The sequence below is a fragment of the Coniophora puteana genome (genome assembly GCF_000271625.1).
Source record: "Coniophora puteana RWD-64-598 SS2 unplaced genomic scaffold CONPUscaffold_3, whole genome shotgun sequence".
Classification (NCBI taxonomy): domain Eukaryota; kingdom Fungi; phylum Basidiomycota; class Agaricomycetes; order Boletales; family Coniophoraceae; genus Coniophora; species Coniophora puteana.
Window position 1 is genome coordinate 2861505 of NW_006913055.1, and position 27289 is coordinate 2888793.

At 51.5% G+C, this 27289-nt stretch overlaps 11 protein-coding genes across 11 annotated transcripts in view; 9 read left to right on the plus strand and 2 right to left on the minus strand.

The window, feature by feature from the left end:
• CONPUDRAFT_120434 (cytochrome P450) overlaps positions 1-2983 on the plus strand; it is a gene marked incomplete at both ends in the record, with an annotated part of 6924 nt that extends 3941 nt beyond the window's left edge. The window contains 3 exons of the mRNA XM_007767987.1: positions 2208-2468; positions 2529-2605; positions 2708-2983. Of these exons, the coding sequence (XP_007766177.1) occupies positions 2208-2468; positions 2529-2605; positions 2708-2983 (614 nt within the window). The remainder of the gene's footprint in view (positions 1-2207; positions 2469-2528; positions 2606-2707) is intronic.
• Positions 2984-4167: 1184 nt separating this feature from the next.
• On the plus strand, positions 4168-5208 carry CONPUDRAFT_151510 (uncharacterized protein; the record flags this gene model as incomplete). Its single annotated transcript, XM_007767988.1, has 1 exon — positions 4168-5208. The coding sequence occupies one exon, from the start codon at positions 4168-4170 to the stop codon at positions 5206-5208; it is 1041 nt and encodes a 346-aa protein (XP_007766178.1).
• CONPUDRAFT_163601 (uncharacterized protein) lies at positions 5168-7700 on the minus strand (the record flags this gene model as incomplete). Its single annotated transcript, XM_007767989.1, has 9 exons — positions 5168-5697; positions 5757-6017; positions 6083-6314; positions 6367-6864; positions 6925-7035; positions 7107-7174; positions 7236-7480; positions 7532-7587; positions 7642-7700. Coding segments are annotated over 9 exons (1862 nt in total), but the record flags the coding sequence as incomplete, so codon positions are not given.
• A 1785-nt stretch (positions 7701-9485) lies between these two features.
• On the plus strand, positions 9486-11625 carry CONPUDRAFT_163602 (cytochrome P450; the record flags this gene model as incomplete). The annotated part of the gene is made up of 12 exons (XM_007767990.1): positions 9486-9684; positions 9734-9863; positions 9917-10105; positions 10167-10318; positions 10371-10483; positions 10539-10656; positions 10715-10728; positions 10781-10970; positions 11028-11084; positions 11146-11170; positions 11223-11489; positions 11553-11625. 12 exons carry the CDS (start codon positions 9486-9488, stop codon positions 11623-11625), a joined length of 1527 nt encoding a protein of 508 aa, XP_007766180.1.
• Positions 11626-12129: 504 nt separating this feature from the next.
• On the plus strand, positions 12130-12570 carry CONPUDRAFT_49664 (uncharacterized protein; the record flags this gene model as incomplete). The annotated part of the gene is made up of 1 exon (XM_007767063.1): positions 12130-12570. A coding segment is annotated over one exon (441 nt), but the record flags the coding sequence as incomplete, so codon positions are not given.
• A 1257-nt stretch (positions 12571-13827) lies between these two features.
• Positions 13828-15459, plus strand: CONPUDRAFT_151514 (uncharacterized protein; the record flags this gene model as incomplete). Its single annotated transcript, XM_007767991.1, has 3 exons — positions 13828-13908; positions 13967-13993; positions 14050-15459. 3 exons carry the CDS (start codon positions 13828-13830, stop codon positions 15457-15459), a joined length of 1518 nt encoding a protein of 505 aa, XP_007766181.1.
• Positions 15460-15957: 498 nt separating this feature from the next.
• Positions 15958-18176, plus strand: CONPUDRAFT_100638 (TdiD protein). Its single transcript, XM_007767992.1, has 9 exons — positions 15958-16457; positions 16522-16580; positions 16636-16679; positions 16737-16840; positions 16918-17011; positions 17058-17144; positions 17198-17316; positions 17376-17584; positions 17670-18176. Exons 1-9 carry the CDS (start codon positions 16020-16022, stop codon positions 17920-17922), a joined length of 1407 nt encoding a protein of 468 aa, XP_007766182.1. The 5' UTR covers positions 15958-16019; the 3' UTR covers positions 17923-18176.
• Positions 18177-18216: 40 nt separating this feature from the next.
• On the plus strand, positions 18217-21011 carry CONPUDRAFT_80804 (cytochrome P450 monooxygenase pc-3). Its single transcript, XM_007767332.1, has 15 exons — positions 18217-18278; positions 18331-18681; positions 18739-18839; positions 18897-18933; positions 18985-19044; positions 19107-19119; positions 19173-19723; positions 19782-19837; positions 19891-20072; positions 20127-20141; positions 20195-20269; positions 20325-20380; positions 20437-20552; positions 20626-20805; positions 20874-21011. The coding sequence occupies exons 2-15, from the start codon at positions 18372-18374 to the stop codon at positions 20913-20915; spliced, it is 1794 nt and encodes a 597-aa protein (XP_007765522.1). The 5' UTR covers positions 18217-18278; positions 18331-18371; the 3' UTR covers positions 20916-21011.
• Positions 21012-21436: 425 nt separating this feature from the next.
• On the plus strand, positions 21437-21784 carry CONPUDRAFT_34331 (uncharacterized protein; the record flags this gene model as incomplete). The annotated part of the gene is made up of 1 exon (XM_007767045.1): positions 21437-21784. A coding segment is annotated over one exon (348 nt), but the record flags the coding sequence as incomplete, so codon positions are not given.
• Positions 21785-22895: 1111 nt separating this feature from the next.
• Positions 22896-24529, plus strand: CONPUDRAFT_163605 (uncharacterized protein; the record flags this gene model as incomplete). The annotated part of the gene is made up of 4 exons (XM_007767993.1): positions 22896-22944; positions 22994-23097; positions 23165-23191; positions 23243-24529. The coding sequence occupies 4 exons, from the start codon at positions 22896-22898 to the stop codon at positions 24527-24529; spliced, it is 1467 nt and encodes a 488-aa protein (XP_007766183.1).
• A 346-nt stretch (positions 24530-24875) lies between these two features.
• Positions 24876-27149, minus strand: CONPUDRAFT_163606 (cytochrome P450; the record flags this gene model as incomplete). The annotated part of the gene is made up of 12 exons (XM_007767994.1): positions 24876-24920; positions 24977-25025; positions 25088-25348; positions 25408-25432; positions 25489-25545; positions 25604-25858; positions 25910-26027; positions 26106-26215; positions 26278-26429; positions 26497-26685; positions 26749-26878; positions 26951-27149. 12 exons carry the CDS (start codon positions 27147-27149, stop codon positions 24909-24911), a joined length of 1557 nt encoding a protein of 518 aa, XP_007766184.1. The 3' UTR covers positions 24876-24908.
• Between the last annotated feature and the right edge of the window lie 140 nt (positions 27150-27289).

The following is a 27289-nucleotide window of genomic DNA, read 5'->3' on the forward strand; positions in this document are numbered from 1 at the left end:
AGTGGAAGTGAGGGCTCAGGCGTCATTAACACAACATACGAGGGAGGAGTTTTAGGACGAGAAGGCAGTAGATCATCTCGGGAGAATACTGAAGTCTTCAAGTAATTAATATTTTCCCAATGTGTTTCAAATAAGATTTTCGGATTAGTTTTAGATTCAGCAGATACTGTAATGTTATTTTAAGATTACATATTAGCAGATATGTTAGATTTTGCTAAAACATATGCTAAAGGTATCAATCATCTAATTAAACTACCACTCATCATATGTGCACAAAAAGTCTTGAATAACATTTACATAACTGCTTTGATTCATCCAGAATTTAGCATAAACCACTTTAACAATTCTTTTAGAATAAATTCACCGTAAGTGGGACCGATGTTTTGTAGACACTAATTCGATAGGTTTACAATATCTGTCGAATGACTTAGACCATTTTTGGTCAACATGTTCGGACTAATCTAAAGATAAGTTTTACATAACTTGTCACTAGTTACCCTAAAATGCACCCTGTGCCAGCAGCACTAATGCCCTATCAAACCTTAGAACATTAATGTCCATTCCGAACTAGCCGGCTCTAACACCAGCTCGCGATTTGAAACGAGATCATGTAACTCTCTCACCAACCTTGTATGCACTTATGGTCACGCTGCGTGATATAGTGCGTCATCTTCCTCTCACAAAATGTTAATTTGGTTATGCCATTGCCTGCGCTCATGTGCCCGCGTTGTCGCCATTCAGCGCATCTCAGTCTAGCCAACTCTGGTCGACGTTGCTACTCTTTTTGCTTGCCCGTTGTTCCACAGGACTCATCAACGCACAATTAAAAGGACGCCGGCATCCTGTTTGGGCGAACAAGCGATATGCATTGAGGGTTTAAAATCCTTCTATATACGAGCCCTCTGATCACGTCCAGTCCCGTTCAACTCTGTCAGCCCCGCCATGTACTTTGCAGTCGCCGCCTCAGCTACGGCTCTAGCAGTGGTGACAGTCATCGCCCTCCTCCCTCATCGAAAGCAGCGAGGCAAGGGCCTCCCGCCAGGACCTGACCGGCTCCCATTTCTTGGCAATATCCACCAAGTTAAATCAAGTCATCCACGGCTCACGTTCACGGAGTGGAAGTCAACATATGGTATCGTCCCTTAGCACAGGCTCGGGAGTCAGCGCAACTTATCATTCCACAAGGGGATATTGTTTACTGCAGAATCCTCGGCAGAGACATCGTGGTCGTCAACTCAGAGAAAGTAGCGCAAGATCTGTTGGAAAAGCGCTCGCACAACTACTCGGACAGGATGAGCATGCCACTTTTTCTGGAATCGTATGCACCTCGAACTTTTTATTTACGAAACGTGTATTTCTCAGCACTTGTACCGTAGGTATGAGCAAGCATGGGACACCGTTCTCCTCAACCATAATAGTTTATGGAGAAACCATCGACGTGTTCTCCAGCAAACGTTACGTCCAGAGACGGTTACCGCTTACCGGACAACGCAGCTACGCTGCGTAGCCGCTCTGCTACAAAACCTAAACGATGGCCCGGAATTGTGGTGGAAGCACATTCGGACGTTCGTTCAATCACGGTTATGTAGATTTACTGTGGCCTTGCCTGATGTAAACCATATTCAGGTTCTCAGCTGCCGTCATCATGGGAGCCATCTATGACCACAAGCTGCCGGCAGAGCCGACAGATGACAAAGCGTTTTTCGATGTGGTTAAGGCAAATGAGCTAATCTTCTTCGTTGGCTCCCCAGCGATGATCGCCCTGCTTACCACATTTCCTATATGTGAGCAGTCTCTTGCAGTTACATAAGACGCTCAATGACATATCAATGACATTTCCGGACTCAGTGAGATACGTACCCACATGGTTTCCAGGCGGGCGCTATGTCAACGCTGCCAACTACGTTTGTTGTACACACAAGATGATCGACACACCCTACGAACTTCTACAAGCCAGGATTGTGCGTGCCATGGTATTGCAGGTAGTGTAGACTCGGAGGCTAAACCGACTTCTGGTTTCCACTTCAGGCTGCTGGTGAAGCAGGACCTTGTATTGTATCTTATGCCCTTGACAAATTCCAGGACAATACCAAATTGGAAGATGCTGAGCAGGTTATCAAAGGCTCTTGTGGTACGGCGTACGTCGGCAAGTGCGTTCACGGTTGATGCAAATGGTCAGAGCTGAGATTTTCCCGTTAACTTTATAGCTGGAGAGGAGACGGTAGGTTCAAACAAACTTCTTCTCTATCAATACTCACCGACTAGTTTGGCGTGTAAGACGGGGTCAACTTTGCTTACATTTACCCTTGCCATGGTCCTTCACCCGCATGTTCAAAAACTCGCACAAGATGAGATAGACAAAGTGATAGGAGTGGACCGTCTTCCATATTTCAACGATAAGCCGGATTTGCCTTATCTCGAAGCCGTGTTTCGCGAGACGTTGAGATGGAGGCCTGTTGCTCCCCTCGGTATGCCCAGCGCCCAAAATGCTCCCGATGCTACTGATGATAGACCGACTGATTTTGTAGGGATACCGCATGCTGCAACGAACGAAGACGTGTATGAAGGTTATTACATCCCTAAAGGTAACCGCTTTATTAATTTCGTACAATGACCTGTTATCAACGACGTTCAGGCACTGTCATCATACCCAATATTTGGTGCGTGCCAATATCAGGGATCACGCATTAAACCATGCCAACGAAAGATTAGGGCCATGGCTCAAGACAAGAATAAATACCCCTCCCCGGATACCTTTGATCCTAGCCGATTCTTTGACTCCGATGGGCAGCTTACGAACGATACGTGCGAGTTTGTGTTCGGCTTCGGACGCCGCGTTTGCCCAGGAAGGCACTTTGCGCAAGCATCAGTTTGGACAGCAATGGCGCACATTCTCGCAACTTTTAGTATTCTACGAGATAATGATGCCTCAGGAGAGCCAATTGAGCCAGCTCCAGATTGGGCAGAAGGGGTGACATGGTGAGTCAGAAGGTCAGGAATTAATCCTAGAATCCGAGTTGACGCCCGGGTCTCGTGGTAGGCATCCTAAACCCTTCCCGTGTAACTTTGTCCCTAGACAATATGACGATGGAAGGGCAGAATAACCCGTGTCTCGCAATATCCCCGAGTCTTCCTTCTGGTATAACATGTATCGACGGGATCAAGATAAACATACCTGGCTATGTACAGTACCTGACAACACTCAGATAATACCGAGCAGACTACGAATCGATATATACAGCACCTTTAGGGTTTTTCGCGTCCTTGAAAAAAGGCAAGCCATATAAATCAGGATTTATCAGCTATTTTTGGTCTATTACTCTGCAATGCACTGGGCGTTCGAGGGTGAGGGAGCAAGAATAGGGGCAGTGGCGACACAAACGGACGTGGCTGGGAACGCGACCCCGAGATTACTCGTATATTTACTCGTATATTCAAAATTATGCCCGGCTTGGCATTGTACATGTTTGGCTTTGTGGCTGTGGCATATCTCTCGCTTTGACGTTTGTGCTCGGTATTTAAATATTTATATACGATGTAGGGCTCCAGATTGCACGGCAGATATTGACAGGCAGTGGGTCCACTCGTGTTCGAGTTTTCCTTTCCAGTACAATGGAATTGCGATTCTCACTGAGCAAAATGGTAGGACGAGAGCCCTAAGTGCCGCAGCGGAGCGCGGCTGCCTTGTTTCCCACATCGCATTGCTTACCCTCCTACACCGACCAGCGCACGACATTAGTAACCCTATAGTGCAATATCTTCTTCTTGACATCAAACCTCTCAACAGCATATAGCCGAGAGACTCATAAGTATGGCAATGGTCCAATCTATCTCTCTCGGAGATATCGCGAAACTTGTACGTTGCACGCACTGTACCATAATCTAATCAGCTGTCATGACTAGTGCATGCGCAGGCCCCAATGGTCCTTGAAGATGCTGTCGTAAGCGCAATGCATTCTCTCCATACTCTTAATAACATCCAAATGTCAGCGGTTGAGCGCAGGATCTCCGTATGCGCTTCATGCGAAGACGAACTACACTGCGCGGTCGACCCCCGAGTCAGACAATATTCGCGCTATTTTATCCAGAGCAACATTGATGAAAGAGGAGTTGAAGAGCATTTGTGACACTTTCACTCGCGCTATCAATATGTTATCAACATCTATCATGGATCATGCACGATTCCTGTCCACGGCCGCGACGCTTCCAGACGACGTTCTTTCCGAGATCTTTGAACACTGTCTTCCACAGTTACCCTCCTCTCACCCCTGTATCAGCATCTCTCAAGTATGCAAGGCTTGGAGAAGGGTTGCTTTGAGGACACCACGTCTCTGGACTATGTATAACGGCGTGCTCTCAAAGAACCGTATACCGTGGAAGCTGTTCGGACGCTCGGGGAACTTCCCTGTTTACATCTCCATGAACTTTAATCTCACATTCACATTCCCCCATGTCCCTTCCACTCATGACCTCGATCACTCCTCTCTACACAAAGTGAAGGGAGTCGACATCCACGGCTCGCTCAATCTTGGGTGGATCACCTCCTGGTTATCGCACTTCCCCAACCTTCGGCGACTCAGTCTGATGGGAGTACAAGTCACTTACGCTTTCATGACCCTCATGACCTACATTGAAACCAACCTACAGCAACTATCACATTTACACATTATATGCACAGGCTGGAATGGGACTACAGGACTTCTCCAGCTTCGGGTATGGGCTGATCTTGCCGTCCTCACCCTCGAGCGCGGTAAAGAAATCGATCCTCTACAGCTCTTTGTCAACTTCCCGAATCTTGTTGAATGCTCTCTCTTATCATTTACACATATAAAGAGGGTCCAGGGCGAGTCGGAATTGAGGCTAACAAACACCAAGCTTCGGTCGCTCAGTATCTTGGTCGACGAAACCGCAACGATCAAGGATTTCTTTGACAAGACTACCGTTTCCTCCCTTTCCACCCTCGCGTTCAACGTCGAGTGGTCTGTCAAGACCAAGACCGACGTCGACTTTCTCGATCCGTTCATAAGCCGGTCTCAGTGCAAAATCTCAAGCCTCACATTGCTCTCCGCTACCAACGTATCTCCAATCCAGACGGAGTCCGCCAATCGCATTGGCACACGTTGGTCGATCCCACACGTTGTATTCCATCGAGGACCTTTTGAAACGACTGATGTATACCGAGACAGCAAGGATAGATGGTATAGCTAACCGTAGTGGACGTAGTGTCTCGGAGTGAAGGAATGTTATGCCAATACCGGACTATCAATGTATTCGCCCATGATGTGAATGTACATGCGGTATATGAGGCCAAATTTATGCAAATAGGCCAAGTCAGACCACCAGATGCAAAAAAAAAACCGCTCGATCACTTCTTGGCCTTGGTATCAGGCCCAAAGAAGTTCAGCAGACTCCCCTTCTTCGCTGACGCAGCTGCTTTACCCTTAGCAGTAGCCTTCGAGGTACCTCCAGCGGCAGGTTTGCTCTTCGTTGCTGCTCTCGACCCAGTAGCTGCTGAGTCGGTGTCGACTTTCTTATCCTTCCCCTTCTCTTTAGGTTTCTCTTTCTCTTTCTCCTTTACCTTCTCTTCCGGCACAGCAGCGGCTGGGGCTGCAGCAGCCTTCTTCTTTGGCTTTGGTTTTTCGGGTTCGGGCGCCTCTCCCTCGTCGACGGATTCATAGGACGAATAGTCTTCCGTCTCTGCATCATTGGCGGCCATCAGCAGCGCGTCGCGAGGGCGAGAAAGGAAGAGGGCATACGCATATATCCTTTTGCGTCCTCCGTCATCCGACTCTTGACCACACGCCGCTTCTTGAGCCCGTTCTTGCCGACAGGTACGACATTCTTCGGTTTCCTCGTCTTCGGCCGCTTGGGCGCGTCGTCGTCGCTGTCGATGTCGTCCGCAGCAGCATCGCCTTCGACGTCCATGTCATGCGTGGACTGGGCTTCGCTAGCGTCGTCGTCGTTATCGTCGTCTAGGTCCATGTCATTGTCCGTATGGGTGACTCTCGTTACTTCGTCTAATAGAGAGACAATCGTCGTAAGTGAAAGAATTGGTCGGGAGAGCAAGGGAGAGGGGACGTACCGTCGTCGATGTCCATCATTGAGCGTAGACTGCGTTCAGAGGCTTTGGATTTGAGCGATTGTCCGCCTTTGCCTTTCGTGAGCCTCCGTGGGGCGTCTGATTCCTCGTCATCGTCGGACGAAATGATCGCGTTGCGTTTGGCTGCTGGTTTCGATGATGTCGCCTTGGGTCTCTCCGGCTCTTCCCCTTCTGAGTCGGACAAGACAACGGTTGCGAGCTTGCGTTTGAGGGCCTGGTTTCCCTATGTCAGTGTCACTATCGCTGCCAATAACAAATGAACGCACCGTTGTGCTCTTGACCACTTTCTCCTTCTCCTTCTCCTTCACTTTCTCCGTCTTGCCCTTATCCTTCTCCTCCGTCGCCTTGTCCTTTGCGGACAAATCCGCCGTCGATTTCGTCGTCTTCTCCTTCGCCTTGCTCCAATCGAGCTTGCCAAGCGTCTTGGGCTTCTCTTTCTCTTTCTTCTCCTTGACCTCTTCCTTGACCAGCTCCTTTGCCTTCACCTTTGCCTTTGCGTCATCCTTGGCTTTTGCTACGACGGGCTCCGTCTTGCTTTCATCCTTGCCGTCAGCGCTCGTCTTCGATGGGCCAGCCTTCGCTTGCACCTCCTCCTTCAACTTCGTTTGTGCCTCATTCTCCGCTTTCGCCTCCTTCTCCGCTTTCACTTTGGCCTTCGCCTCCGCCTTTGCTTTCTTTGCCTTTTCCTCCTCTAGTTCCTTTAAGCGTTTCGGTGTCACGGCGATCAGCTTGCTACGGCCGGACACGACACCGGCATTCCCAATCTGTGCGTATGGTACCTGTCAGATACGATAAAGCGCGGGCTGAAGGCACGGCGTTCGTACCTTGACGTGCGCCCCCACGCACATGCCAAACGTCGACGCCATCTCATCGTGTGGTGTTTTCTGGTCGATGGAGCGTATCTTTCGGCGGTGCATACATAGATGGTCCCCGTCCTTAGGTTAACAGCAAGGAATTAGGCTCCATGACTGGGGACGGATAAATGAGGGGATAGGACAGGACGTACAATTATACGTGATGGTGCTAGGCTGTACACGTGAACGGAGTGGACCTTCACCAGGCTCGCTTTGACGTCTTTGTGCGATGTGGATATGTGAGTGGCATTGAACATGGCGATACGGTGTCCATGACGCACCTTCAAGCTCATCCGCGTTCACCAGCATAACCTTCTTCACCGGCGTCGACACCATCACTGGGTTTGGCTCGTCGTCATTGTCGTACATCATCTTTTCGTCCTCCTCGTCGTTAGCTGGTGGTCTGCGTTGCTGAGAAAGCGTGGGCGTGTAAACATCGGTGATTGGCTCTGCTTCGCCCGAGACCCAATAGACGGCGAAGGTCTCAGAGTGGGGGTTTCCGCCATGATAGAAGGATGTGAGCTCCCTATAAGTCAATTAGGAAGGGCTACACCTCGTAGGATTGAATGAGGCGCACTTCTTGGCCTGGTTCACAGGGATCTTGAGCGCGCGACTGAGCGATCGAAAGGTGACCTGGAGGTGTTAAGTGAGTTAGAACAGAGATCAAGAGGTACAAGGTGTTCTCACAATATTCTTGTTGACGAAGATCTGGTTGGTGAGGTACTCTTCTGCTGCGGAGGACATGGTTAGGACATGGTGCTCGACGCGTCCAGGATGTCGATGAGACCGACGCGTTTGGACCGTGCGAGAGAGGTCTCGGCTAAGCCACGTGGCCACAACAAAGGGACGAATTTCCCCGGCCCCACTCCGTCTTGTTCCAATCTTGTTCATGTACAATCCCGGCCACCGATTTGCTCTCACCATCGCCGCTAGCTGCCCATGTATATGAGAACAATTGTGTATGTCGAATCCGCCAAGTTGAGGGTCTCGACGCTGCCTGTGCGCTCATAGCACAAAGGCACAAGTCTCTGACGAAAAAGACGCGTACGTACGCACTTGTACAGTCATCAGGAACCTTACAGCCGACTGGTCGGAGCTTGAACAAGCTTGTGCAAGCTTGTACAAGCCCCGAAAGTCCGGACAGGCCGAAAGCCGACCAGAAAGTAAGAAAATTTGAAAAGTTTACTCTCAAAATGTGATTAAATCCGTGACATGTCACATAAATAACGCATGTCACTGAGTAGCCGAGTCCACTCGAATCGACATTCCCGTGCAATTCCCTGGTTCAAAAATGCCTCGTTGCAGGAAGAACTAATGGTTAGTGTACACAGCCGCACTGTGGCTAAAAACTGACCTCAAAGTTACATAGAACATGATTTCGCGCATGGGTGTGACATTGTGTGACTGGGCAATCTTTTGCCAAGACTCACAAGTCGCCAAGTCGCCGACGATGTTACTGATGCACGCTTTTCGCAGCGTATTTGACTGCAATTCTACATTGAATTAGAGCTTGGTGTTTTCCCCACGAGACAAAGCTGATATGTGATTGGCTGGGGACGAGACAAAACGAACATCTGATTGGCTGATTCCGCCGCGTCTCGGCTATTCCGAGCTGTTGCCTCTTTCGCACTTTTGTCTCACACCTTGCTGCTGCGTCTTGCGCTTCAGATTCAGTGCTTCATCTTCCTCAATTATCTGTAGCAATTTGATTGTAGCAAGTGTAGGGTGAGCAGCCGGGGTCAGGTATAATTTTTGGGTAAGTGTGCTCAGTCCGGGCGGTACATGTACAAAATTTAGCAGTCCACGGATGTTCTGAAGCACATAGGGAATATAAATTCAATAAAATAAAATAAAATAAGGCCTTGGGGTTTGGGTAACTTGGGGTGTGTACGGGTGAATGGAGAGATGTACGGGTGATCTGGGAGCTGTACGGTCAAGCTGATAGATGCATGAGTGAGCCGATAATTGTACGGGTGAGGTGAGAGATGCATGGGTGGGTGAATAAATCATGAAGTGCTTGCACGCAAAATGATTTAACTGGGCATTATAAATCATCCCACTGAAAGTTTACTCGACAGCCGAGTATAATAGCACAATTATGTTTACAGAACCGCCTTTTGTCCTGTGGCTGTCCACGGGTCACACACCTAGTCATGTATTAGCCAACGTAAGGGGACACACTTGTCGGGAAAAACTTTCTGCCTTGCTATCTCTCGTAAGTGTGGTTCCCGTTGTGACCAGACTGAATTTCGCATTTCATCGAATTTCATCACTTGTTCATCACGCCGTAAACTTATTCTCGTGCATGTGATTGGCTATCACGCAAAACACAGACAATTCAGCTTCTCGAAGCTGATATACTTAGGCTCCGCTTTCCAAGCCTTCGCACCCCACCCCTCGGTAACTCAGCAACTGATGAATGAAAAGTACACATTGGGGCTGCTGAGATTGAACACGGAGAGATAAAGCTCGTTCGCCCCACGCTCTGTCGTATTTCCTCTCTTCGCGTACGCCGTTCAGAACAGCCTGCTATGCCAGCATCAAGCGCGCTTGTATACCCCGCAGCGGCAGCATCGCTACTTCTTGCCATATGGACAGTCAACTCTCGCCGCAAAATCGCCCAGAAGCCCTTTCCTCCAGGACCCACGCCGCTTCCGCTGCTGGGGAATGTGCACCAGCTGAACCTGAACGGGACATGGCTGACGTTCACCGAGTGGAAAGAAGTGTATGGTACGTTGCCTTCGTCTATTCTCCTCCAGCTCTGACAAGAGCTGTACAGGCGACATTGTGCACTTCAGGATGTTCGGAGAGGACATCATCGTCCTGAACACAGAAGAGGTGGCCCAGGACCTATTAGACAGACGATCGAGGAACTACTCAGATAGGATGAATATGCCTGTCATCCAACCGTGCGTACTTTTCGCTTTCCGGCGTGTAAATTCTTGACAGAACCGGCACATAGATACGATCTGCTCTGGGACAGCGTCTTCCTCGGCCACAACGACCAATGGCGTGCTCATAGACGTCTGGTTCACCAAGGCCTACGGCCCGACGCAGTTGTTGCATTCCGACCCATGCAGCTCCAGCGAACCCTTGAGCTTCTTCATAATCTTGCAACATCTCCGGAAGACTACTGTGAACACTTTCAACGGTGGGTTTGATACTTTCTCGTCTCGCCGAATGTGCACCGATCAAGTTATCTTAATCCTCAGTTTCTCTGCTGCTGTCATTTTGGGGGCTGTATATGATCATCAACTAGCTCTCAAGGATGATCCAATCATGCACAGTGTCATCGAAGCGATGGAACATATTATCGCTATCACCGCGCCTGAAAACTCCCTCCTGGTTGGGATCTTCCCTTTCTGTGAGTACCGTCGCTTTGGCGTGCTGTGAGCGATCAATTCACACGACAGCAGTGAAATGGCTACCGTCATGGATGCCTGGTGGATGGACTTTTAACGCTGCCAGGGTCAAAATTCTAAACCGTGAGATGATTGACATGCCGTTCGAAGCGCTGGAGAAGAACATCGTACGTTTTCTCGATTCTCTGAAATGCTCTTGTTTATCTCTTCGTCAATTTCAAGGCTTCTGGGACAGCCAACCACTCTCTAGCATTTGACGCATTGACAAGATTCCGAGGCACCAACAAGATCGCAGATTTTGAAGAAGTGGTGAAAGGGGCATGTGGGACTGCGTATGGAGGTAAGAAACCCAAAATCTCCTGTAAACTCGCACGTTTAATCCGTTCATTATTCGTCAGCTGGAGCTGAGACAGTTCGTTGATGCTATAAGCTCTAAGTAATGCTCGCTGACTTTGCGTTGATAGACCAGCTCGGTACTGATGGTGTTCCTGCTGGCCATGGTCCTGAACCCTGACATCCAAAAGCGTGCTCAGGAAGAAATTGACCAAGTTGTGGGCGATGACCGTCTTCCTGACTATAGCGATCGACCATCGCTCCCATACTTCGAGGCTGTGTTTCGTGAGACGTTGAGGTGGCGACCTGTTGTCCCGTTATGTAGGTACACTGCTCATTGACGTTAGCTCATAACTCACAGCTAGTTGCATTACTCAGCAATACCTCACGCGACATCGAACGACGATATTTACAGAGGATACTTCATCCCTAAAGGTGACCTTAAAAACCACCACGCAGTCCGAGTACATCCCTCATTAACGATTTAATTCAACAGGCGCTGCTATCTTCCCTAATGTTTGGTTGGTCTCTTATACTACCCCCTCTAGCCGTGTAAACTAACCCTTCTCCAAGGGCAATGTCTCAAAACCCAGCCAAGTACCCCTTCTCCTCCCACTTCATGCCCGAGCGTTTCTTTGACGCCGACGGCAAACTAACGAACGACACCGTCGACTTTGTATTCGGCTTTGGGCGGCGCGTGTGCGTCGGTCGACATCTCGCAACGGGCTCTTTGTGGCCTGCGATGGCCCGTATCCTGTCGATGTTCAATCTCGAGCGCGCGAAGGACGCGCAGGGGAGAGAGATTGAGCCGAATCCGGAGTGGACGACTGGGATCACTTCGTGCGTGTTTTATTTCCTGATGTTGACTTTGTTGGTCAAATCTGCTAACATTTCGCTGGGAAGTATTCCGAAGCCGTTTCCTTGCAAGATCGTGCTCCGACGAGCGTACGCTGGGGAGTACTCTGCCCCAAGGTAGAGGTGATTTAATTGTTGGTCGACTGCATATTACATTCCCTCCGCTTCATTATATATGCCTGGATTTCTTTGTAACTGTGTTCGCTCCGAACAATGCTGAGAAATGTCAATGAGATAGGCGGTCTCTGCTTTCTGTTTTGACCCCTATCTCAAGTGTGTATGACAAACGTGAGAAATTACGACGTTATATGTTCCGTGTTCCGTAACCTCAGTTCCGAGCCTATCTGCTGGCTCTTGTCCCCCAACCGCGCGAAGATTACTCTAACACGCGACTCTTTTCCCATCATTTATCTCATCGCACGGAGGTCATGTCTTCATCCACAGATTCCACAAAAGAAACGTCTATGCTCAAACGCGCCTCTACTGGCGCGAGCTTGGAGGCTGTCAGAGAGTTGGTGCGTGCTTCCATCTTATCGCTACTGCCTTTGTTGACGTGGCAAGGCATTTCAGCTTCCCGGTGTTGCGTTGGACGTTTCTGTGCGTTCGTATTACGAATAAGTTGTCCATGATTCTCATACCGTTACCTCAGCGCGCTGTGAACACTCCTTTCAAGTTCGCGCTCTTCGCGGAGACAAACCGCGGTCAGGCTAGAACGTCAGCGCAGGAGGCGCACGACATCAAGGCAGCAATCTCGAGCATGTCATCGATGGTCGAGGACCTTGACTCCATATCGGGGCATTTGGGCAAGTTCCGACGGACATTGGACGAGGCGATGTTGTCTCATTCGCGACTCATATCCGTCGTCAATCACATACCCGTGGAGCTCCTTGCCGAAATATTCAAGCTAAGTGCGCAGAGGGATGTTGCGAAGAAAGGATCCAGCGGGCTCCCACAGTTCCACCACTCTCAGAGGATCGGGGCCAATCCTCATGGCTCTCTGAATGTCGCTCAGGTCTGCCGCAAATGGAGGGAAGTCGCGCTGAGCATCCCGTCGCTGTGGAACATGGTTAGGATTGTCCCTGGTGGTCGGATCCGCGCATCTTCGCTACCCATACCGGTTGAGCCGATGAGACGATCGGGAAATCTGCCCGTTTTCATCTTCCTTGACCTTTCTCGACCTACGGAGTTTGGTTTCGCCTCGACGGGCAGTCCACGCGACATGTATCCAGATGTGAGAGGCGTCGACTTCGAGGAGATGGAATATTCCAAGGCTCGACTCGAAGAAGAGTTTGGAGACGGACCACACCATTTGTCTTTGGCAGCAGCTACTGAAGATCTGTGGAAGTTCCCGAACCTTACGCATCTCTCGTTGGCTGAGGTTGATGTCTCAGACGCTGAAGAGGCGCTGGAGGACACCACAACCTCTGATACCCTCAGTCGCCTCACCCATCTCCATATCTGCTCAGTCGGGTCCAATCAGATGTCCACGCTTTTTGCCTGTAGCACCTGGACGAATCTGAACACACTCCACCTCGATATGCACAGCCGCTACGCGTGGATTTCTCCCCATAGTGGTCTCCTATCCACCCTATTTGCCAATGCGCCCAACCTTACGGAGCTGCTCATACTCGTGGGTACGATGGAAACCGGACCTTGGACGCCTGTGTCGTCGGGCCACCTACGCGTCTTCGCGTTTTCGATGGACAGCTTCGACGCTGCCTTTTCGATGGGCCAAGACGCGCGGGCCATGGAGTCTCTCTTCGACGCTCTCACCTTCCCTTCGCTGTCGCATCTCGTGGTGCATACATCCAACAGGGAGTCGGCCGACGGTTACCTGCGCCGATTCCTGGCTCGGTCCAAGTGTCATCTGTCGGGTCTGACTATGACCGGGTACAAGGAGTCGAAGAATAAGAGCCGCCAGATTGCCAACAGCTTAATGCAGGAGTTCGGGATTCAATCCGCTGATTATGCGAGCAAGCTGGAGGATACGCGAGTGTTCCAGGAGGCCAAGGATAGTTGGTATGGCTTGCGTCCTTCAATTGACTGAAGCTCCCGGGTCGTATAAGGTGTAGCTAGCATGATAAATGTGCGTTGAATTAAATAATGCCTTACCTTGTGCCTTACACGACAATGCGAATGTTTCAGCTTGAGCGGGAAGCGTGAGAAAGTTGCGCCCTAACTCCCTTTGGGTCAACGAAACGCGTCTTCAGCGTTTCAACATTCAACTTGAACACGTCTTACCCCAGTCCAAACGTTCGCGCCCTAACCTTCAACTTCACGCCAATCGCCCGTCTTCCAAGGTCTCAATCAGTCACTACAATCCATGTCTTCAACAGGTGAAGACGCGTGTTCGCTGCCAACGAGCGCGGCTACGCTTCCGAGCTTACATGCTATAAGGAAACTGGTATGTCTTAATCCATTGTTTACGTCCGCTGGAGCATTGAGGTGACAACACATGTCAGCTTCCCGAAGTTGCCTCTGATATCGCTGTACGTTTATTCTGACGCATACATAACCCATTCCGTGAGCTAACGGTTCTGTGTAGAAAGTTACCAACATATCCGAAACAGCGCAAGACGGTCACAGTGTTCGACTGGCAATATCGAGCATGTCGTCGACGATAGACGACATCAAGTCAATCTCTGCATACCTCGCTACGCTCAGCCAGAACCTCGAACAAGCTATCCTATCCCATTCCCGACTCATCCCCGCTGCCCATCAAATTCCCGTGGAACTCCTCGCATACATCTTCCAGTTCAGTGCACAGACAGTCGTGGAGCCCAAGAACCAGCAAGCCAAGCTGCAATACCATCGTCCCTGGAGGACTGAGATGAACGCACATGGATCCCTGAACGTTGCACAAGTTTGTCGCAGGTGGAGACAGGTCGCCTTCGGCACTCCATCTTTGTGGAATACTATCAAATTCGCTTCCTCTATAAAGAAACGCGCGTCTTCTCTGCCTCTTCCGTTAGAGCCAATGCGGCGGTCAGCTCAGCTTCCGGTGTTCATGTTCGTCGATACTCCTCGGAGGGGAAAATTTGGGTTCGTGCAGGCAGGCTGCCCATCCGACGTCGAGCTTTTCCAGAGCGTCAAGGGCGTCGACTTCGTAGGATGCAATCCCAATGGGAAACCTCGGCTTAGGGGGCCGTTCCCAGAATTTCTTTCGTTGCTCCAAGCTCTACGTCCGCTATTGGTGTTCCCGAACCTTGCGCGCCTTTCGCTCGCTGATGTTGACATTCAAGATATTGAGGCTGCATTATCGCGCCCCTCAACTGCCGAACTTCTCGACCGCCTCACACATCTCCATATCCGACCAATCTGGAACATGGCGATGGTCCTCTTGGCGCAGGTTCGCCATTGGGGGAACCTGACGGCGCTCTACATCGACATGCCCTCAATTGATCTCGAGGGTCCACGTGACCTCTTCCCCCTGATTTTCGCTAACATGTCAAACCTCACCGAGTTGTTCATCAGTGTTAGAAGGATCTCGCCTGCACCTCCAACCCCGCTCTCATCCAATAAACTTCGCGTATTCGGCATCGCCCTGGACTCTGTCACGACACTTGTGAACAGGGACACGGTGGAAACCTCCCTGGAGACTCTTTTCAGCAAAGTCAGGCTCCCCTGCCTCACCCAATTTGCCACTCAAGCGCCGGTGTCTCAAAGCCCAGACCTAGGGTATATTCGTCGATTCCTGGAGCGTTCAGGATGCCGCTTGCTGGATCTGGCGCTCCTCTCCGACACGTCATTTGTCTCAATGAACGAAGATGGCCGTACCCTCACAATACACGGCGGCCCGCCGACCGGCGCTGATGCGGACTCTGCGCTTCGAGAGGCTGCTGCCGCTCTAGCCCAAGAATTTGGTATTCCGTCAGTGGAGCTGGCCTCGAGGATGGAAGATACTCGAGCATTCCAAGAGGCCAAGGACAGGTGGTATGAGATACGATCTCCTTAAGAGCAGTTGCTCCCTTCTGGGGCTGCAGAGCTTTGTAAAGAACTAGAATAATACCATTGGTATTTTTCGTTAATATGTCGGTTTTTAATGGTCAATATCTAGCCGATGTGGCAATAAACGGACGTGGAATATAGCAGAAGTCTCTGATTATCATCGCTTCGACTAGACATTGTGTTTTGCTCAAAGGAGGCACGCGCTATGGACGGGCGCTTTTTGAGCCTGCTCCGAGGCTCTGCCTTAAGTTCAATTAACGAACATGTCACCAGCGATTGTTAGACCGTTCTCAGTTTACGTTCTTTGTTTAACAATCGCAAGACTTCAGTGTCCGTCGCTGCGTGGGTTCAGTGCCTCACCAATTCATTGACCATCAGACACAACAGCTGTACTAGGAGCGCGCCGACATAGCCATAGGTCGCCATCAACCGCCACAGTCATCGGTGTGCCTTACCTTCCTCATCATGATCAATCCATCATACTAAAAGCAACCTCCACGTTTTAGCTCCGTTCCACCACGCATTCAGGATTTCACCGTCAACTCACATCTACCAGCGATTCTGACCATGGCGACCTCAGCAGTGACCCACCTGCCCGCATCCTTCTACCAGCCTTTCCTCTCGCAGATATCCAAACTGCGCAAGCCGAGCCCCATACGGGGTCTCTACCCTCTCGAGAACAAGCCCGGCGTCATCTCCCTCCTCGCGGGCAAGCCTAACAGCGCGATGTTCCCCATCACGTCCCTCAACTTCACCGTCGCGCCCACCACCGCGCCCGAGTACGCACAGAGCATCGCCACGGGCACGCCGCTCCCCCAGGGACAGAACAAGCCGATCGAGGTGACGGGCGCGGATCTGCAGGCGGGGCTGCAGTATGGTGCGACGGCGGGGTTGCCGAGGTTGTTGGAGTGGTTGCATGGTCTGCAGGAGAAGTCGCATGGGAGGAGCAAGGGGGAGGGGTGGAGGATTAGTGTGGGCGCGGGGTCGCAGGATCTGATCTATAAGGTACGTATCATTACAGTGACTGGGATGAGAGTATTGGGGCAAGCGCTCATCGTGAAGTGTCCAGGCCGTCAATGCTCTCCTCAACCCTGGTGACACGATCCTCGTCGAGTCGCCCGTTTACGCGTGAGTCTACGTTCCATTGTCGTGTCCTTTGCATCTTGACTTGGATTGACTGCAGAGGTGTCATCCCGATGTTTCAGACTCTGAAGTGCGAACAAGTTGGTACGTTATCGGATGAACGCTCAACCGTCTGACGGAAAGCTAATCCTGCACTCGCAGAGGTCCCCACTGACGCTTCTGGCATCCGGTCGCAAGATCTCCGAACTATTTTCTCTTCATGGCCCTCCGACAAGCCCAAACCAAAAGTCCTCTACACAGTTCCCGTGCGTAGAGCTTTTCAAAGTCCATATGTTGCCTATCTCATGGTCATACGCTCTGTGTGCCCTACCCGTCCCTTTAGTACGGCTGCAATCCGACCGGTATGACCGCCGCCGAAGACCGCAGGAGAGAGGTAATCGAGCTGTCTCGCGAGCACAACTTCCTCATCCTCGAAGGTCAGCGCTTTCTGCCTCCGCAATGGTCTTACTCAACGCCCTATAGATGACCCCTACTTCTACCTGTACTTCGGAGACGCGCCCCGCCCACCATCATATTTCCACCTTGAGAAGGTTATCCCGAGTCAGGACGGTCAGTGTCGCATGTCTGGAGTGTATTGGTAGTAGAACTGAGCATTTGAACAGGGAGCCCCAATGTCGGCCGTGTACTCCGGTTTGACTCCTTCTCCAAGATCGTCTCTGCTGGCATGCGCATGGGCTTCGTCTCCGGCCCCGCGACCCTCTTGGATGCCATAGACCTCCACGTATGTCATTCTTCCCTCCCCTCGTCTCCAACTTCGATTGAACGTTCCTCTGCACCCAGACCGGCACCGCGAACCTGCAGTCCTCCTCCCTCGTACAATCCATCTTGCTCGCACTCGTCGAGTCGTGGGGCTACGATGGGTTCGACGCGCACATCCGCTCCGTATCCGCCTTTTACCGGGCGAAGCGGGATGTCTTCCAGGCAGCGATGCAAGAGAACATGGAAGGGCTTGCGGAGTGGACCGCGCCTGAGGCGGGGATGTTCTTCTGGTTCGTTCGCCCCGCCCTCCCGGTGCCCATAGCTGTCTAGGTTTGGCTCGTTGCATATGACGCTGACTGATGCAAATGTGTACAGGTTCAAGCTTCTCCTCAAGCCCACGACTGGGGCGGCGGCAGACGAAGATGAAGATGAAGGCGACTCGTCGGATCTCGTGCGCACCAAGGCGTACGAGAACGGTGTGCTCGCGCTGCCGGGTACGGTCTTCCTCCCGAACGGGCGCAAGACGGCGTACGTGCGCGCAAGCTTTAGCTTGCTAGACGAAGACGACGTGCGCGAGGCGCTGAAGCGGCTTAGGGAGGTGGTGAAGCAGGAACGTGGGGAGGCGTGAAGACGAGACGAAGATCAATGTAGACAGACAGGTAGGTGTACGATAGAGGCAGGCTGTACGCGCAGAGAAGTAAAAATATTGAGCCCTGAAATGTCTGCTTAGAATTGTATCACCTCTCTTTGCTCTCCAGATACATTACGGACCTGCCCTAAACCGAGAACCTTTTCCGTATTGCCAGGTTTTCGACAGGGGCTAGACATACATAGCCTGCAGTGACCCATATGCTACAGCAACTTGAATAACCCACATCTCCCTCCGTGTTGCTCTGCTGTTGCCCTCCAACTTCTCGGCCAACCCTCGGCCCTCGTTCGACCTGCCAATAGTAAACGATCCGTGCTTGCCCGACGGCGGAAACCGTGCGCCTGGGACTTATAAATCATGATGGGGGCGCTACCTGACACGCATTAGCCTTCAACAACTCTCACCTTCAGCACGAGCCACGCACCGCGATGAAACTCACACCAGGCCTGCGGTACATAGGCCAGCTGCTCGTCGCTGTGGTTGCACCTTCAGCGGCGCTCGTCCTCCTCGCGTACCGGTTTGGCGCGCTCAGCATCCTCCCCGTCTGGCAGACCTCCGCCCTTCTCGCAGCCGCACCGCCACTGGCTTTCTTCTTCAAGGTCTCGTACGACAGGTTCTCGCAGCGGCGCAGGGCAGACGCGCTCGGGGCGCGCCTTTTGCCGTGCGTGAAGGGGAAGTGGCCTGGGAATGTGGATATCATGAGGACGTTCATGAGCCAAGTCGAGACGGACTATATGGGTATGTATTGCCTCGCGTTCACACCTGACGGCTTTTCGTGCTTACTAGGCCATCAAGGTAACTATCCTCTGGAGGTGAGCAAGGATCTCGGAGCGATATTCAACCTGCACTTTTTGTGGGACGACGTCGTCATGACCCACGAACCCAGTCATGTCAAGGTGAGTGTCACTGCCGTCTTCTGTGGAGTTTGCTTGTGACTTATACGTGCCTTGAAGACAATATTGGCAACCGACTTCAACAACTGGGTAAAGGGTGCGTGTTTGCATGTCAGCTCTCAGCCCAAGTGTTGACTTGGCATTCTAGGCGAGCAGCTCGACAACTCACTCCGATCGCTGTTGGGTACTGGCGTGTTCAACTCTGACGGTGAGAAATACAGTTATAATCTCTGTTTTTGAAACTCACGAAAACTCACGCATTGCTCGTAGGAGACTTGTGGAAGTACGTTCAGCCCCAAAATAATCCTCATTCCTGCCTTTGACACCCTCCTCCAGGCTCCACCGTTCGATGACGCGCCCCTTCTTCACCCACGACCGCATCGGCCACTTCGACATATTCGACACACACGCCGACACTGCCATCCGCGCCGCCAAAGACCGGCTGCGCTCAGGCCGCCCCATCGACTTCCAAGACCTCATCTCGCGCTTCACGCTCGACTCCGCGACCGAGTTCCTCTTCGCCAACTGCTCGCACACGCTCCACACGCCCCTGCCCTACCCGTTCAACGCGCAGCTCACGATCGAGGAACAGGTCGCGCGTAAGGAGGGACGTAAGACTGAGAGGTTTGCGGAGGCGTTCGGGCAGGCGCAGCTCGCGGTGGCGAAGAGGCAGGGTTTGGGCGGGGTGTGGCCGCTGTTCGAGACGCTGGAGGATAGGACGGAAAAGCCGATGGGGATCGTGTTTGAGTTCTTGGAGCCGATTGTAGAGGAGGCGATCAGGAAACGCGAGGAGGAGGCCTGTGGGACGAGTAAGCTCGGAGAGGCGGAGAAGATGGAGGTGCAAGAGGGGGATACGTTGTTGGATCATTTGGTCAGGCTTACTACTGGTATGCCCTTTTCTCCATCTTACTGTCATTGTATGCTCATGACCATGGCCGCGCTCAGATCGGGTCGTGCTCAGAGACGAGGTTCTGAACATCATGCTTGCTGGGAGAGATACCGTGAGTTCTGTTTTTCGTTGGCTGGGCACAACCAGGTGCTGAGCCGCACCTAGACCGCTTCCACTCTTACGTCTACCATCTACTTCATGGCGATGTACCCACACGTCATGGACCGCCTGCGTGAGGAGGTTCTGACCAAAGTTGGCCCATCCCGTCGTCCCACTTACGACGACATCCGTGACATGAAATACCTTCGGGCCGTGCTCAACGAGACGCTCAGACTGTTCCCTCCAGTGTAAGCGATTTCATGCGCATATAGTGACTCCACTCGCTGACACTCACCTTAAAGGCCATTCAACATTCGGTAGGGCCTTCTAAAACCAGTGCGGCAACTTTCACTCACACAGCATCTCATAGCCAAACTACCAAGGACACGACTCTCCCCTCACCAGAGCCCGATCAAAAACCCGTCTTCATCCCCCGTGACACGGCGTATGTTCCAACCCTCATTCATACGACCCTCTCCTGACGCATACATCGTTCAAAGGGTCATCTACTCCGTCATGATGATGCACCGCCGCAAGGACCTGTGGGGACCTGACGGTACGCCTTTGTCTAATATTTACACTCGGGTATGCTCACCGTCACATCCGCTTCAGCCGACGAATACGACCCAGACCGCTTCATCGACGAGCGCCTGCACAAGTACATTGTGCCAAACCCGTTCATCTTCCTCCCGTTCAATGCCGGCCCGCGGATCTGTCTTGGCCAGCAGGTGCGCATTTTCATCCAACCCTTAGTTCTACCCCTCTACACGGTTGCTCACTGGGCGTGCGTTGTAAACGCAGTTCGCCTACAACGAAATGTCGTTCATGCTCATCCGCCTCCTGCAAAACTTCTCGCGCATCGAGCTCGCGCCCGAAGCGCTGCACCCGGATGCCCATCCTCCCGAGCACTGGAAGAGCAGTCCAGGTCGCGCGCCAATCGAACGGTTCCATCCGCGGTCGCATTTGACACTATATGCCAAGGTATGTGTTTATCTCTGCATCAAGGTCTACATAAATTGTGTTAACCAAATATTGGGTTGGGTGGATAGGGAGGGATGTGGGTGCGGATGACGGAAGCCGAGCAGGTTTGAGGGCGTGGACACCATATGCTCTTGTTGGTTAAGTTATTCTATACTAAGTTGTAGTACGATACGTGTATTCCTTTAGTTGTAGCAATTGAACCCCCCTCATCGTTATGTTTATAGGGGCAAAGCCATATATGGCTCCCTGAGGATGCGGAGCTACTATGACGCCGAGTCTTGACCAAGGCACTGTCTACGCTCTGCCCGGTTTTACACTCTCCTACACCTAACTGCACTACTTCTCACTGTCATATGCTCCGCTCCAAATAGGACTTTGGATTTATGCAAGTCGAAACAATAGAGAGTTCCCCCACAACTACAGCGCCTCCTCCAGCTCTAAATGCCCTAGTCAAACTTGTACGTCATATGTCTCCATTGCATACTTGCGGTAACCTAAAGGCGGATCTTCTGTGACTTCCTTTCCTTCCAGCTACCCTTTGTTGTCGCAGACATTGCTGTGAGCAGGAACGTACTATATAGTGCAAAAATCGGCGCTTACAGATCCTCATGATCGATAGCAAGTCACCACTTCTTCCCCGTTCGCAAAGTATGCGGTGACAAATTACTATCCTCGCTCTGACCGTGAATCGCGGGAGGTGAAAGCCCTCCTGTCTCGTATGGAACTCTTCAAAGACACCCTCGGCAGCGTTTGCGGTATTCTCAATAGTGCCATCGACAACCTGTCGAGGTCAATCACCTCACATTCGCGGATTGTTTCCGCTGTCGCGCGGCTTCCGGACGACGTCCTCTCCGAGATATTCGAGCGCTGTGTCCCTTCACACCCTGACTTCCAGTATCCATACCGACTCACCTATTTGGACGTCTCCCATGTCTGTCAGAAATGGAGGGGAGCTGCGCTTAACACTCCAGCCTTGTGGACCATGCTGCAATACACTATTACACGACGTAACTTCTCGACAACTTCCCTTCCGCTCGACCTTTTCAGAAGATCAGGTGCTCTACCATCGTATCTCGCGCTATCCATCCGAGCGGAGACTTCTTGGTTCATACAACACCACGAAACCAGCACAGCACTAGATACGGTCAAGGGCGTCGACGTCCTCTGCACCAACCAGTGGCCGATGCGCTTTAGCCAAATCTCATCGTGGCTTTCACAGTTTCCCAACCTTCGACGTCTCTCGTTGCACGGTTTCCGATACGAAACGGATCTCCCCTGGCCAGAGACACCCCCGAGCCCGCTACGCCAGCTGTCCCATCTCCACATACAGTTCGATGCCAGCGGCCACTTCCCCACCATCGTGAACGTCGACGCTACCTATCTCGTGCAGATGCGCGGGTGGGAAACCCTCGTGTCTCTCACTCTAGAGCGGGTTCCGAACCGCACCCTTGACCCTGCCAGGATTTTAGCAAATCTGCCCAACCTCGTTGAACTGTATATTTTCTCCGATACCCCTACACGAGATGATCCAGGGGCATTCAACGAGCCGGTCGTCCACTATAACCTACAGTCGTTCGGTGTGTCAGTGACCGACACGCAAGAGATGACGCAGTTCTTCGAGAACCTCGTGCTTCCCGGTCTTATCAACCTTGGCCTATGCGCGAAACAGAAAGTTTCAGCAGAGCAAGACTTCGACATCGGATTTTTAGGCGCAATGTTGAAACGTTCAGGGTGCCATGTTTACAGCCTAAAGTTTTTCTTCTCCAGCGTGTTTGGCCAGTCGCACGAGGCTTCGAGTTTACGAGAAGCGGGGAGGAAGATTGGCGGGGATTATTCGATACCTTATGTTAAGTTCCATCGCGGAGACTTGCGCGGTAGTCAGATGTATTCCAGATCTAAGGCTACCTGGTACATCTGAATTCTCGTCTAGGCCAATACTAGTAGATGTGCATAGATATTAGCCTATCAAACCGACGAGAGATCTTCAGCTGGCAACTATACCACCCGGTATCTACTATTTCAGGCTGCTAATGAGATATGATCGTCAATTGTACCTAAGTTGCGTTGAAGTCTTCTGCAATGTTGTTGCCATGTCTCGCTTGGATAGCCCCTGTCTCTGGCGTGAGAAACGGTGTAAAGGTAACCCAGAAACGCGGGATCCGACGCGCCTTTCTCATTCTGTGCTCAGCGCTCATCTTTGCTCCAGACCTTACGCGAACCATGCTCATGGACACCTACGAAGAAACACCGACGCCCAAGATTCAATCTTCCTTGCATCAGATCAGTAAAGCTGTAAGTTAAATACAGTGGCGACGCGTGCTGGAAAGCTGGCCATGGCCACTAACAAAAATTTCATCAGTTGCCCCACCTGGCTGCCAATGTTTCCGTGCGTCGTGGTTGTAATGTAACACCAGACCGTGATGCTCAAGAACTGTAGAATATCGTCAACTCACCATTGGCAGCATTCGCCGAGACGAACTATAGTGCCAGCACTGCACAGCAGGTAGCTGAGGTCAGCTCGGCGTTGTCGAACGTGTCACTCATGATCCAAGACATCGAGTCAATCTCCCAGGAGCTAGACAGACTCAAGAAAGACTTAAAAGCTGCTGCTACCAACCAGTCTCGACTGGTGTCTGCCGTTCTGCGTGTCCCAATTGAAATTCTGGCGAACATTTTTGTGCTCAGCCTACTCCAGCGCCATCATATTCACGCTTTCTATCCAATCTTACGCGTCGAGGCGCTCCCCTCAGCAGCTCTGAATGTCGCTCAGGTGTGTCGCAAATGGAGGCATATTGCCCTGAACACGCCGCATTTGTGGAACATCATCAAAGTAACACCTGGTGGACATACTCCGATTCTTTCGTCTTTAATTTCCCTCCCGAAAGATCTTCTGGGAAGATCGGCAAGCCTTCCCGTAGTCGTTGAGCTTCGCATCGGCGGAGCGCTGATAGAGGAAGATGAGGACTTCAATCGTTTGCCAGGCAACCCAGAGTACGATGGCGTCCAATGCGTTGATGTTGAGACTGCCAAATATGTCGACTGCGGACCCATATTCCAGTGGTTATCTCAATTCAGATGCATCACTCACCTCACGTTCAAGCAAGTCCTGTTTGCCGACATATCTCCTAACTCTACCGCATCTTTGGACCACCTGACCCACCTCCACTTACACCTACGTCAAAAACTTGATGCAACGATGTTCATCAAATCTCGTACATGGCAGAACATGAAGTCGTTGACAATGATGGTTTGGAACGACTTAGATGACGAGATTCTACAGTCCATATTCCTCCACGCCCCAGACCTGGAGGAACTCTTCGTCTTAGCCCAAGCATGCACGCTCTCCGAACACCAGAGGTCTATATCTTCACCCAAGCTGCGGTTGTTCTCGTTGACCACGTACGTGGACAGTTTCTCCGAAGAAAGCACCCCATCCATTGTCAGCATCTTGACTTTCCCCGCCCTCTCTGACCTGGTCCTACCCACGCCGGAAGACGGAGATATCAACCAAGTCCGGCGATTCCTGGCACGATCTCAATGCCGTCTCAATAGTCTCACGTTTACCAACATGTCGGGGCGAGACGATGTAGGAGGATTGATTCGTCAAGAAGCAGCTAAAGTACAGCAAGAGTTTCCAATTAGGGCCATAGAATTTGCTGATGGGCTGCATAAGACGCGTTTGTACTGCGAAACCAGGGATAGATGGTATAGCTACGATATCTGAGGATATGGTCTACGTGTTCGCTATCCGTAGAATCGAATACTCCTTCCGATGGTTATGTGTTAGAGATTAAGTAGATAACAAATAAATTGAACATGCTCCAGACGTGATCTTGATGTACATTGGATAATGGTTCATGCCTTCCTTGACATGAATTTGCATGGGAAGGCCATCGGCGCTCTGACACAACCAGCTTCTCTAACAGAGGTTTGATGCAACGTCTGCCGATCGCTCCGAGTCGTCTACACTACAAGGGTGTATCACGCGAAGCTCTCACTCGGTCACTTCTTCGATTCAACACTTCAGTTAAACACAACCTATACTATACGCTCGAGTCGCAGGCTAAGGCAAATAGCAGCCTTGAGATTGACGATGTCAAATGTCATAGATCATGCTAAGTTCCAGTGCGCTCAATTAAGTCTCGCCAGTATGAATAATAGGAGTACATACCGTGGTATTCTGCCTCTGCACAATGCGGCACGGAAAAGGCGCCGGCACACTGGAAGAAACGCTCGACCGTCAATGACCGAGGTTCTGCGCCGAGATGAAGAACAAACGCACGAAGTAATACTGTTGATCCACTTTACATCGGCTCCCGCCCTCTCGAATTCGGACTGGAACTCAAATCGGAACGCAGCGAGCATGCGTACGATCGCGATCCAAACCGAGTTGGTTGCGAAGTGGCGGCCGGGGCAGATGCGCCGACCGAAGCCCCAGATGTAGCTAACGTTGTCGTCCGTGAGCTGCCCGTGCGCGTCGAGGAAGCGTTCGGGCTTGAAAGCGGAGGGCTCGGGATATTTGGCGGGGTTGTGGGACATTGCCCTGTTTAACAGCGTAATGAGTTATGTTTACAGGAGGGACTAGAGAGGTTAGGGGCTTACCAAACGTTGGCAATTATGGTGCTTCCTAGGTGGAAATATTCGTTAGAACAGAGAAGATGATAGTGAACAATGAGGGGTCACCTTTGGGAATGAACCAATCGCCATATACATCATCATTCGTCGACGCGTGCGGAATACCTGTGAATATCAGGTACAGTAAGCTAGGGAGTCTCCGTCCGTGAGGATATGAGCTGACCTAGAGGGGCGACAGGATACCACCTCAAGACCTCTCTATACACCGCCTCAACATACGGAAGCAATCCCCGATCATTGTAGTCGGGGAGGCGGTCTGCGCCAATAACTGCGTCTATCTCTTGCTGCGCCCGCCTTTGAGCATCTGGGTTCCGACACATGGCGAGGAGGAAGACCATCATGGTCGAGGCGGTCTTAAAGTCAATATCAGTGAGGTGGTCACGGCGAGCATTGCTGAGAAATACCGTTTCCTCGCCAGCTGACAGTCTTGTGTGAGTGGAGACATGTATCTCACATCGAGCTTACTCACCAGCATACAGGGTCATGCACGCTCCCTTCACAACCTCTTCAAAGTTGTCGACCTTGTTTGTCTCTTCGAGCCCTTCAAGTGCATCGAGGGCAATCGAATGCCCAGCCATGCCGGACACCTGGAAGGACAGCAGACGTTAGCAGTGGAAGCGCTTTTCACCGGTTTAGTGACTAAACCGTGCAAGGGTGTAACGCACAATTTTAGCATTCAGCAGTTCAAACGGCAGATTCAGCATCCTCTCTGTTTTCTTCCTCGCTGCGGCGGCATTGCGCCAGCCACCGGGGACCCACGTTGGGACGTACTGAACTGTAGTGGTAGAAAGTCGTGATGGGTCAATACGTCAAAGAATCATGATGTTGAGCACCCACGAATGGGGAGGAAGTTCATTAGCACCGTGTTACCGGGTGAAGTGAGCCTGTTGGTGAGCGAAGTGGTGTCCGTAACCACACGTGTTAGCAAGTCATCGTTATCAACTACATCGTGATCAAAGGTTGCAGAAAGGACTACGGAGCCTGAGAACCTGCAAGTCAACATGGCGAAGAAACAGGTCAGACATGACAAATAATGATGTCAACATGAGCCCATACCTTTGGAAATGATCGTGGTACTTGTCGGGGTTTGCTGCTAGATTCTCCAGAAGCACATCGGAGAAGCGTAGTTGTGTTGGCCGGAACATGTTGACGTGATGCTCTCGGAGACTATGATGGGCTATGCGTCGGTGCAGGCGCCATATATCATCATGCAGGATGAAGACAGTGTTGTACTTGAAACCGTACCTATAGGGGCATCAAGACATCGCACGCTTTGACCAAGGAGAATGTAGGCAAAACAAGACGTACGGTTCCATCATTGCCATGTGCATCCTGTCCGAGTAGTTGCTCGAGCGTTTGTCGAGCAGGTCTCGTGCGGCTTCCTCAGAGCTCAAAATGACAAGCTCAGTGCCGAGCTGCCGGCAATATACGACGTCGCCTGGAGTACAGGTACAAGACAGACAAAAAGTTGACAAGGGAAATCGACGCAGCATCCAGTAGGGGCACGCACCGTATGTATCCTTCCACTCTGTGAACGTCATCCATGGCGCCATCCCATCGATCTGGTATACATTGCCGAGTAGAGGAAGTCCAGAAGGTCCAGGTGGGTAAGCGTTTATGTCATGACGATTGCGACGCGAGGCAGATGAAGCTGCCCACGTCACTAGAGCAAGACCTAGTGCTGCAGCGGGGTACGTTAGAGATGACATGGGGGGAGGGAGCAAACCACGTTTAGTCAGGGATGAAGAAACAACGCGTACTCAGCAGTCAGCGCCTATTCTCGGGCCACTTCGTCGGAACGTGCGAGTTATGTCAGGGATGCATGCATGATACAATGCTTCACCGGCAC

Excerpts from the sequence above, each read along its gene's own strand:
- CONPUDRAFT_100638 (XM_007767992.1), top strand. The coding sequence starts at position 16,020 with ATGGCGACCTCAGCAGTGACCCACCTGCCCGCATCCTTCTACCAGCCT. Across the intron at positions 16,680-16,736 it reads TCTGAAGTGCGAACAAGTTG|AGGTCCCCACTGACGCTTCT; the intron begins GTACGTTATCGG and ends CTGCACTCGCAG. Across the intron at positions 17,012-17,057 it reads CAACTTCCTCATCCTCGAAG|ATGACCCCTACTTCTACCTG; the intron begins GTCAGCGCTTTC and ends AACGCCCTATAG.
- CONPUDRAFT_80804 (XM_007767332.1), top strand. The coding sequence starts at position 18,372 with ATGAAACTCACACCAGGCCTGCGGTACATAGGCCAGCTGCTCGTCGCT. Across the intron at positions 18,682-18,738 it reads AGTCGAGACGGACTATATGG|GTAACTATCCTCTGGAGGTG; the intron begins GTATGTATTGCC and ends TAGGCCATCAAG. Across the intron at positions 20,381-20,436 it reads GGACCTGTGGGGACCTGACG|CCGACGAATACGACCCAGAC; the intron begins GTACGCCTTTGT and ends CATCCGCTTCAG.